General features: G+C 41.5%; 1 protein-coding gene across 2 annotated transcripts in view; it reads right to left on the minus strand.

Annotated features, from left to right (window-relative positions):
* Positions 1-12,138, minus strand: part of PTH2R (parathyroid hormone 2 receptor) — a 487,305-nt gene that overhangs the window by 93,732 nt on the left and 381,435 nt on the right. For both annotated transcript variants that reach the window (XM_075829904.1, XM_075829903.1), the window contains exon 8: positions 3,540-3,600. In XM_075829904.1, the coding sequence (XP_075686019.1) occupies positions 3,540-3,600 (61 nt within the window). The remainder of the gene's footprint in view (positions 1-3,539; positions 3,601-12,138) is intronic.

A 12,138-nucleotide genomic window follows, 5' to 3' on the forward strand; every position in this document is an offset into this window, starting at 1 on the left:
ACCACGCAGGTCGCACGGAAGCGCTTCCGTGCGAACAGACTTAAACAGCGCACCAGCTGTCAAAAGGATGAATGTAAGCAGAAAAGCACCACGTGCTTTTCTGTTTCCAAACATCCAAATGGAGTGTCTTTGAGATGAGCGAACCCGGACAATCGAACCGAAATTCACTGGGTTCGGCCGAACTCGTTTTGGCCGAACCCGGCAAAAAAATTTCCGGTACGCGACGTCCTGAGATAGTCACTGTCCAGGGTGCTGAAAGAGTTAAACTGTTTCAGCACCATGGACAGTGACTACCGATCCCAATAAACATGAACCTGTAAAAAAAAACGAAGTTCTGACTTACCGATAACTCCCGGCTTCTTCCTCCAGTCTGACCTCCCGGGATGACAATTCAGTCCAAGTGACAGCTCCAGCCAATCACAGGCCAAGCACAGGCTGCAGCGGTCACATGGACTGCCGCATCATCCAGGGAGGTGGGGCCCGATGTCAAGAGAGGCGCGTCACCAAGGACGCGTCACCAAGGACGCGTCACCAAGGCAACGGCCGGGAAGTTCTCGGTAAGTACGAACTTTTTCTTTTTTTTTAACAGGTTGCTGTATATTGTGTTCGGCATTCACTGTCGAGAGTGCTGAAAGAGTTACTGCCGATCAGTTAGCTCTTTCAGCACCTTGGACAGTGACGGGCGTCGACTAGCCTCATCTCTATGATGGCGGCAGCGCGAAAATCACGCAGCCGCGCATCATACACGGATGACACACGCAGCTGTCAAATGTTTTTTGCGCGCGCAAAACGCTGCGTTGTTTGCGCGCGCAAAAACGCAACGTCCGTCTGTATCTGCCCTAAAGATAAGGATGGACACATCTGTATTTGGGCTAGATAGTCAGATGTGTTACAGGCAGATTTTACTCCAGATCTTTCTGCGGATTTGCCACAGTTTTAAAAATCCATGATCAACTGCATTGCAAAGTTAAAGCGTATAGTAAGTACTGCAACATATGATTCTTATGTGTAACTTTAATAGCAAATCATGAATTAGATAATTCTTTGGTTTTCAGAAAAATGTAATATTTGTCTACCTAGACAGTACTGTAATAAATAGCCAGTGTATTATATTGCATGTAGAGGTCCACACAGCAACCCAATATGAGTGCTAAAAATATAATGGCTGTAGATTTAGTGGAAAATGTAACTGAACTTTGAACTATCTTGTTACTAAATGCTCTTTTCCGTCCTAATCAGTTTCATCATCATTCCAGTTAATACAAGGCATTTTGGAAAGGATAACAACTATGCCTTGCTTTGCAAAACATCAAGATCACAGTAGGTTCAAAGATTATTAACAGTAGATTAGCAGCATGGTCTCTGCTAAGTCAGTGTTAAACATATACTTGAAATACATATAACCACAGGGATGCCAAACTGTCACAGTTTACTGACGCATAATTGCCATGTATACTAAAATTTAATAAAGGGCTTGAAATGCAATAATTGGCAGAATCTGAAAACATATTTCAGTCTTATACTGTAAACTGTGGAAAATATAGAAAGGGACTGTGAGCGGACTTAAAGGGAATGTGTTGCCAGCAAAACATGTTTTTTTTTTTTTTAATTAAACAGTTAGTGTATAGGTGATTAAACATTGTTCTAATTTTTTTTTTTTTTTTTCACGAGTCAGGAAATATTATAAATTGGATTCAATTTATAATATTTCCCAGCACTGGTCACTAGATGGAGCCATTCCCAAAATTGCAGCATTGCATGTGGTAAAGCAACCACATTGCTTTATGCTGCAAAATTGGGTAAAAATCCCTCGCTCTAGTGAGCTCTCAGAATCCCCCCCTCCTTTATCCTGGCTAGTGCCGGGATAAACGAGGGGTTTGAACGGTCTAACCTCCTACACTGTGTGTCGCCATTTTTTGAGCTAACACACAGTGTAGAAGGTTAACATACAGTAGTAAACACACTGAAACACGAACATACATAGAAATAACTTACCTGCTCCAGTCGCCGCCGCTCCCTCCGGTCCATCCGCTCCGTCTGCTGCCGCTGCTCCATGTGCACAAGTCCGGAAGCCGCGAAGTAGTAATCTTACTGTCCGGCCGCGACTTCCGGTCCACAGGAAAATGGCGCCAGGACTGCGCGCATTTCAAATTGAACTGTGTGGGAGCGGCGCATGCGCCGTTCCCACACAGCGGCGTACACGAAAGTGGATGGAACGGGCCCCGTTCGCAGTCCCTATGAGACTGGAGCTGCCGTATTCCATGTCTGTATGTGTCGTTAATCGACACATACAGAAATGGAAAAAAAAATGGCAGCCCCCATAGGAAAGAAAAAGTGTAAAAATAAAAAAAAGTAACACACAAACACACAAATTAATCCAAACATTTTTAATAAAGCACTAACATCTTTAACATATTAAAAAAAAAATTGTGGTGACACTGTTCCTTTAAGTTTAGTTAGGGTATGTTCACACGAGCACATTAACGTCCGTAATTGGCGGACGTATTTCGGCCGCAAGTACCGGACCGAATACAGTGCAGGGAGCCGGGCTCCTAGCATAATAGTTATATACGGTGCTAGGAGTCCCTGCCTCGCTGCCGGACAACTGTCCCGTACTGTAATCATGTTTTCAGTACGGGACAGTAGTTCCACGGAGAGGCGGGGACTCCTAGCATCGTACATAACTATGATGCTAGGAGCCCGGCTCCCTGCAATGTGTTCGGTCCGGTACTTGCGGCTGAAATACGTCCGTCAATTACGGACGTAATTAGTGTGTGTGCATATACCCTTAAATGTAATCACAATCTCTCTCAGTATATAAAACAGTCACTCAGAAATCAGAAATGGGCAGCAACAAATCTTGATAATATACTAGTACATATCCATTCTGTTGTTAGTACAACTATTATTTATTGCTCGTTTCCAAATCCCTAGATACTGGCATTCAACTGCCTCAACTTCCTTTTTTGGAAACGCTAAGTGAATAGAGTATTGCTCTATGAGGTAAGGCCGACTTCTGAAAGTTCAAAAAAAGTGGTCTAATACGTTAGATCCCACAAATCCTTTTTTTTTTTTCCGCCTCTCCTGTGCTAGGGGGATGTGTGTGATCTATATTCAATTAAATGGGGCTAGAGTGGGAGAGTACTTTCATCTAAATTACTGTCAGATGGATGTTTATCTTTTTTTTTTCTTACAGATTTCTCTTTTTGTAATTGCTTGTCATAATACATTTTTTAAACGAACAATCAAACAAAAAAAAATATATACAACACACTATGGGATGCATACAGAAAAAAAAAAAAAAAATCTACAAACCGGCAAGAAAACTGTACTGTACAAAGCTATGGAATCAATACTAAGTGAAGTCAGAATTATCGACTTGCAGCAAATATAATGCTTAGTAAAGTGGAGTGGAAATACATATGTCTGAACTATTGTGATGGGATGAAAATCTAAGGTAATGGTTTTCCACACACAGTTTACATTCAATTTTTCTGAAATATTGCTTCTATATACGTACAAAATGTGCTATATCTTACCTTGCATCTGCTAACGTAGCACGGATCACTGCCCACATTATTATAAATACAGCTGGGAAGCCTACAATGAAAAGAAAATAGAATAAGGTAGAAATAGTTATTCAATATTTTTTACTTTTATTCTATTCCGCTCTAAAATACTGTAAATGGCAGACAAGTTTGACTAAGACCTCGTGCACACGGCAGTGTTAAAGTTTTAATCTAAGTCGTAATAGGGCTTCCATAGGGATATATGGGGCTTTACTGTACCTCTGATTACATATAGAGGTACAGTATGTGGTTTTTTTTGGGACATGGGATTTCGAAGGACAGTGGGGCTAGTTTTCATGCAGATCTGCTGCACACTAGCAGTACCCAGCGTGTTGGGGAAATGCCATCGTAGCCCCCTCCATTTATGCCTCTGCAATAGATCTTATTGAAGAGCTCTATTATATTTACACTGTTAAATGTTAAACTTCCAACAATTCAGTTTATCTTATTTCCACTGTTCAATGTATCAATCATGTTCTGTAATTGGGGTTATGTTCTGAGTTAAAACCAACATGAGAGCTGAACATTTTGAAACAAGAAAACAAGTGGATTTTATGTACACTCCATTAAATTGGGAATTGAAAGCCTGATCTTCAATTGTTTGTCATCTATTATGTTTTTTTTTGCTACACAAGCTTGAAAACTAATCAATAATGGAAAGACTTTTGTATTTATTATGTTTTTATTACATTGGATGTGTTGGTTGTGTAAATCATGTTACTGCTTAGCTCTACTAAGTGTCGCAGGTGACACAAAAAGGGCAAAAGTTGCAATTTGCACATTAAATTGTGACTTTTGGGCACTTTTGTGACATTTCTACTCCAGAAAACGCGTAGAAAGGTTGAAAAATTACCCCCAAAGACGGCATGTGATTTATAACTGCTCTTTGGACCGGCACGGGCCCCCACCATGGCCAGAGGCTCCGCTAGCAGCCGCTATGGCTGCTACAGCGCGACGCCACTGAACACTACGGCAGAGCAGGGAGGTATCTCCCCGCTCTGCCAGTAAACAAAAGACATGTATCCCCTATCCACAGGACAAACCTCGGACTTCCGGGGTCTGTGTCGGCAGCTCCGGAGAAATGAATGGAGCGCCGGTCCCGCTTGTGCGCATGCGTGACCAGCACTCCTTTCATTTTTAGTGAGCTGCGCAGACGCCGGAAGTCAGAGGTTAGTCATGGAGAACTTCGGGGGACTTTCAGTCCCCCGTTCTCCCTATCGCTGCCAGCGATCACACATGTATCCCCTATCCACAGGATAGGGGATACATGTATTTTATTAGGACACACTGTAGGTCGCATTTTTTTGGGAGGGGGGACGCTGTATGACGCTCCCTACAGGGGGGGGGGCTGTATGGCGTTCCCTACAGGGGGGGCTGTATGGCGTTCCCTACAGGGGGGGGGCTGTGTGGCGTTCCCTACAGGGGGGGGCTGTATGGCATTCCCTACAGGGGGGGCTGTATGGCGTTTCCTACAGGGTGGGGGGGCTGTATGGCGTTCCCTACAGGGCGGGGGGGCTGTATTGCGTTCCCTACAGGGCGGGGGGGCTGTATGGCATTCTCTACAGGGCAGGGGGGGGGCTGTATGGCGTTCCCTACAGGGGGGGCTGTATGGCGTTCCCTACAGGGCAGGGGGGGCTGTATGGCTTTCCCTACAGGGGGGGCTGTATGGTGTTCCCTACAGACCCCCCCTGTAGGGAACGCCATACAGACTCCCTGTAGGTAACGCCATACAGTCCCCCCTGTAGATAACGCCAGACAGCCCCCTCTGTAGGGAACGCCATACAGCTCCCCCCCGCAGATAACGCCATGCATTCCCCCTCTAGATAACGCCATACAGCCCCCTCTGTAGATAGCGCCATACAGCCCCCCTGTAGATAGCGCCATACAGCCCCCCTGTAGATAGCACCATTCAGCCCCCTGTAGATAGCGCCATACAGCCCCCCTGTAGATAGCGCCATACAGCCCCCCTGTAGATAGCGCCATAAAGCCCCCCCGTAGATCGTGCCATACAGCCCACCCCTGTAGGGAACGCCATACAGTCCCCCCGTAGATAACGCCATACATTCCCTACCGTAGATAACGCCATACAGCCCCCCCCGTAGATAACGCTATACAGCCCCCCCGTAGATAACGCCATACAGCCCCCTCTGTAGATAGCGCCATACAGCCCCCTCTGTAGATATCTACAAAGGAGGCTGTATGGCGTTATCTACAGGGGGGCTGTATGGCGTTATCAAAAGGGGGGGTTTGTAAAAAAGGCACTATCTACAAGGGGGGGGGGGTTGTGTGACACTCGGGGGAGGGGGGGCCCCAGACAAAAGTTTGCTATGGGCCCCAGTCTTTCCTAGTTACGCCCCTGCTTTGGACATAACTTTTGTGGCTAGTCTGAAACTGTGTTTTAATAGATTTATTACCAGTAGTACTCCCAGAACTAGTAAACCCCCACTGCATTGTGTATGACAGCACTGAGACTCCTCCACTGATACTGCTCTCTGTTACAAGTTATCATAACTGAAGATAAAGAGAACCACTTTAGTTACCATCCACCCTATAGCTTCTTAAGCCTTGGAATATAGCTGGAACTGAATGGGTTAAGAAGCTGCCTGGGAGAACGGGATCCCATGTAAAAAAAAATCTGGAATCAGTATAAGGGCTTATTCAAACAAACGTGATATACGTCCGTGCAACGCGCATGATTTTCACGCGTGTCGCACGGACCTATATTAGTCTATGGGGCCGTCCAGACAGTTACATGATTTTTACACAGTGTGAGTCCGCTGCGAAAAACTCACGACATGTCCGTTCTTTGTGCGTATTTCGCGCATCACGCACCCATTGAAGTCAATGGGTGCGTGAAAATCACGCGCACGACACGGAAGCACTTCCGTGGGACGCGCGTGATTCGCGCAACAGCTGTGAAAAGGATGAATGAAAACAGAAAAGCACCACGTGCTTTTCTGTTTACAAACATACAAACGGAGTGTCATAATGATAGCGGCTGCGCGAAAAGCACGCAGCCGCGCATCATACGGGGCTGACACACGAAGCTCTCAAGTGCCTTTTGCACGCGCAAAATGCCACATTTTTTGCCAGCGCAAAACGCACACACTCGTGTGAATCCGGCCTAAGACACAGTCAGCAAACCCCAGTCCCCTTCACTGGGGCCCCTGTTCATTGTCAGCATTCAGCGATGTAGATGCGCTGTTCAGTGTGTCTGCTTGTTAATAATAAAAATGATTCTCACCTGCCATGGGGACGGGGCCTGTAGCGATTTCACAATTCTGGGCTAATCCAGAATCGTGAGGACTTTAAGCAAATTAATTTGATTAATTTTCAATTTCATCACCCAGCCCTACTTTGGACCCCACAAATATGGCTGCTAGAATGGTATTTATTGGTCTACAGTAAGATGCACACAATACAGATATAAATTGAAAGGAACTAGAGTGACAGAGGTAGCATGTATGGACTGAGGCACTACAGGCTGGATCGTTCAGAGATACAATGCTGAGGGGAACAGGAGAACACTTTATTAAAAAACACCTTTATTTTTTTCCAATAATAAAAATTTTATATTAAATTAATTAAAACATTTTTTTGCAATTCATACATTATCCAACACAAACCATCCCCACCCTCCCCTACACTAGATACTAAAGCACAGAATAAGAAATAAGAATTAAAAAAAAACACCACATCAATTCCAGAGCCCCCATAACTCCTCCCATTTCTGAAGATGATTTCTCTTTTTTGCTCTTATTCTTTCATACTCTCTGAGTTTAATAACAATACTCCTCCACTCCAAGTAAGACGGGGAAATCTCTGCCATTCATATTATCACAATAACCAGTTTGGCAAAAAAAGAGAACTCTAAGAATAAGTCTAATTTGATTCTTTGGGCACCACTGTAAGGTCAGTGGTGCAGTTCAAAAGCTCCAATTGCGCAGTTCTAGATATCTCTCGATTGAACTTAATCACTATATCTTGAAATATTGTTGTCCAGTATGTATCGATGCAGAATCTCTGCCACAGGATATTGGCATCTATGGCATTTTGCATCCTCTCTAAAGCCTATTTTGTGAAGTAAATATGGAGTATAGTACAAGTATAGAGTATAGTACAAACAATGAACAACATAAAACTGAAGCATTTGATGATTCACACTTACCAAAACCCCCTTACCATTCTTATAGATATTCTCCCATTTCTCCTGGTTTATTGGGCCTAGATCCCTATCCCATAGCCTTTGACTAGTAAAAAATGTGAACGTGAATGTGCAATTCTAATAATTGTATATATGTTTGACAGTGAAATCTTAGCTGCATTCATATTAAGGATAAATTCTAACCCAACATAACTTTGAACCTCAAACAGGTTTTTATTCTGTGTTTTAGTGTAAGCATGTCACAACTGATAGTATCACTACACAATTATTATTTTTTATTTCAAGCAAGAATTGCAATTTTTCAAAAGAGATTAATGCCCTCCCTTAAAAACGTGACCCAACTTTGTGATACCTGCTCTCTCCGAAATGTTGCAATCAGGTAATGTCAAAAACTGCTTATGATTATAATTATTCCAGATCGGTGTGAAAGGTAAAGCCCTCTTAATCCCACTAACCCCTTTAAGACCCTTGCAGTTTTCGGGGATTAAATCGCTAATCGACAAGATCTTAAACCACCCATGACTCAGTTGACCAGATTCCAGAAGTTTAAATATGTTAGTCACTGCTCCCATTGCCTTGTCAACTAAGAGCTTTAGGGAACATGAGTCCTGCCAGCTCACCAGGAACTGAAGTTGGGCAGCCAGGGAGTAATCCTGAATCCATCGGAGGGATAACCACCTTCTCTTACTGTCTTCTGCTTAATTCTTACCTGTTTCCTACCCCCAAATAAGAGCGTTCATATTTACTTCAATCAGTTTAAATATTTTCATATCGATCCATACTGGACAAGTTGTTAGTGCATATAATAATTGTGGTTGCAAAATGATCTTAACAAGAGATATTCTATTACATTTTGATAGGGGAAGTTTAACCCAAACATGCCCTTTAGCTCTGATTTTCGTTATTAGTGGCATATTCAGGGAGAAATTATTTTCCATCTTCCCGTCTATTTTGATTCCAAGATATTCAAAACTCTGAGAGGAATTCAAGACAGTTAGCTGAAAGATTTGTTTTTCCCTATACTTCATTCTCCAAATATCCACAAATCCTGTTATAGAGCAAAACTTGGACAAGGGTGAGGAACCCTTATCTTTTGCATTTTTATTTCCACCAATTCTTACCCTGTCCAGTTGCTCATTCATGGTGCAGATGAAATGCCCTATGATCAATATAGGGCAGAGTTCCTTTTGTTCCATACATTTTAATATATGATTCAGAACATAAATGGAAAATGGAGGAGGGATGAAAACAAATGCTAAAATACAAACTACTCTGTCAAGTTTTCCATATAAAAATATGTGTCGACCTGCTCTGTCCATTTTAGAGGATGTAATAGTAACCCCTCCCGCTTAGAAGCAGAGCCTGCTCCATCACCGCGGGGTGACAGCTGTATTATATATATATATATATATATATATATTGTATATATTCTACGATCCGGCCGATTAACCCCTCAGATGCTGTGCTCAATAGAGTGCAGCATCTGAGGGGTTTTAACCCGAATGGCAACCCAGCGACGCAATCTCTGAGTTGCTATGGCAACCAGAGGCCAAATAATGGCCTCCGTGTCTGCCTTGTACGGATGCCTCTGGCGGGTCCTCATACGCTTGCTGTCAGTGACTAACTGACAGCTCTAATACACTGCACTGCGTATGTAGTGCAGTGTATCAAAGTAGCGATCAGGGCATCAGGCCCTCAAGTCCCCTAGTGGACAAATAAAAAAAAGTTAAGAAAAATGTCGTAAAAAAAAAAACAGCACACTTTTTTCCCATAATAAGTCTTAATATATATAGTCGTGTGATACATTATGTTTTGCTGGTGGTTTTTAAAAATAATATAAAAAAATTATTTTGAATTTGAATTGGGCTCTGTTCATACTAGCGCCATGGCTTCTGTTTACAACGGTGCCATGACAGTTATGCCAGTATTTTCAAAGGCAAGAATAGCGCTGTAGATTGCGCTAAACTTGCTGACAAAAATACTGGAAACCATGACTGTTGTCTCTCTGCTAATAGCTCAGTCAATGACAATATACTATATTCCCTGATGAGCTATTAACGGAGAAACAGCAGCATCCACACACATTTACTGTATTGTAAGTGTTGTTTATGAAGGAACTCATTCTGGTGGGTCTGTGGATGATGCTGTTAATAATGCTATTAATACTAGTCTACAGGACACTCCACAATTCTGCACCACCATATATGTTGCTGTCTTCTCCATCTACCAACTCACTTTGCTCTTCACTTAGCCAATGGACTAAGACTATGATTTTTTAGTTTTTTTTTACACGGTTTGGCTTCAGTGGAGAGCAGATTTCCTGTTTTGTTTTTTTTTGTATGGTTAATCATGTTTTCATGATTTATTAAAATCCTATCTATCCCATAATGAGTGCATACAAGAATCATTCTTCTATATCCAAGTGAAATCTTTAATATGCTGTAAATAGAGATTTCAACCTCTACAACTAGCTAGATTTAAAGGGGTAGTCTCATCACAAGAAAAATATATAACATTCTTCCTTATGGTCCAATAATAAAATACAATGTATTATAGAAAATGCCTTCTCCAGATAAATAAGTACCCACAGTCCATGGGGGGAGTAATTTTGTTTGCATTTTTTGCTATTGCAGGTGTTTACTAGCCGTACAGAGAGAAGGAGGATTTGCATGCGCACTAAGTACACAGCCATCCTGTCACAGGTCCTCTCTTAATTGCCTAGTGAGGTCTCATGTGTGGTCATGCACATTCCACTGGCCTCCATCCTGCGCTGACTATTCATCTGTAAAATACGACTCATCGACGAAACATCAGCTGGACAGATTTAGTGTTGTTAACAGCATGGCTCAAGCATTTATCTGTTGTATTGAGCCACGCTGCAGTAAAATACGATGTGCAGAATAAACTTATAATATCCCCCTTGTGCCTAATTAGTAGTCGCTCTTTCTGAAGTTTTTGAAAGTTAGGAGAAAATTCTAAAATCTAATATGAAATTTCCTGGCAATGCAGATTAAGACCTTATTTCAGAGTACTCCTATAATTTCCTAAAATTATTTGTTATTGTTATCATTCTACATTTACATTTGGCTGAGGACCTACCTGTGGTCACATGGGGGGGGGGGGTGATAGTCTGACCCCAAACCAGGAAATCTAACTTAGTGCATTGGGATCTTGACTTAGGAAAATAAGTGTAAAACTTTAATAAAACCATGGAAACATCTTTAATTTTATAATACCTGTGCCTAAGAAAGGTAAATTTAAAGAATGGATGAAATTAGACAACCCCTCGAACTAGATCTTTTACTGTCTAAGAATCAATTCATTTCGTACATTTCTCATAAAAGCCAAACTTTCTCAGCTCACATTTGCAATGAGTTCAGTCTATAAAACCAAAGCAAAATTTATATACAGAATATTATTACTCAGCATTACTTTGCATTCTAAGGTCTACAGCACAATATTGAGATTTTAAAATTCATTGCGAAGAATAGAACCCCAGTAATATACGAAAAGGAAAATAAAAATGTTAACATATTAATGTAGCCTTAAAGTGTCGTTTCATTTTGTATATTGAGAGACATTATTGTCATATTTCCCAGCTAGCAGTGCATACAAAATATTCACATGCCGGATTATTTCCTATTTTCTAAGAGAAATTAGAACCACCTTCTTATACATACACACCACTCTTCCATAGCTAGTACATTTTTTAAATGCTACGAACTAAAACTTCTGTGTTCTATGTTTTAACACAGCTTGACATAACATTTCCATGAATATATCCCTTAAGGGCTGAACCACATGGTGCGTTACAGCTTCATCTTTTTTTTTATATGACTTTCATTGTAGCAAAGATAGTAGTAATGTAGACTGGAAGTTAAGTGCTGCATATAAAATGAATTATCTAACAAGCATCTTCAGACGCTCAGGTATCTGTGGTAATGTTTTCTGCTTGTCAAACAATTTAAACGTTGAAAATAATCTATTTAATCCCAAACTTCATATCCTTGAACATACCTGACATTGACATTGACATACTATAGCACTATTTAACTTTCATTTTATAACTTCACCACTAAGTCATCCTAAAAGACCTCAAACATTTTGGATCAAAACATCATCCATTCTTCCGAACTATTTGTATTGTTGCTGTAATGATATATTGATTTTTATGTGTTCAGTATCTTTCGTACAGGATCAGAGATAAGAGAAAACTAGCCGTGTGTTATAAGTGAAAGTGTAGTTGAAATAAAATTCCAAACATAGAAAAAAGAGGTCGCAACCTATAGTTGAGAGCGGAGGAAGCTGATAATAGATAGTTATGTGGGCGAACGGTGAATCCTTAGGTATCCTTTGTTGTCAAACTTAACTAGCTGAGAAATGTATTAAACCGCTGTAATCTAT

This window comes from Rhinoderma darwinii, chromosome 6 (genome assembly GCF_050947455.1).
Source record: "Rhinoderma darwinii isolate aRhiDar2 chromosome 6, aRhiDar2.hap1, whole genome shotgun sequence".
NCBI lineage: Eukaryota > Metazoa > Chordata > Amphibia > Anura > Rhinodermatidae > Rhinoderma > Rhinoderma darwinii.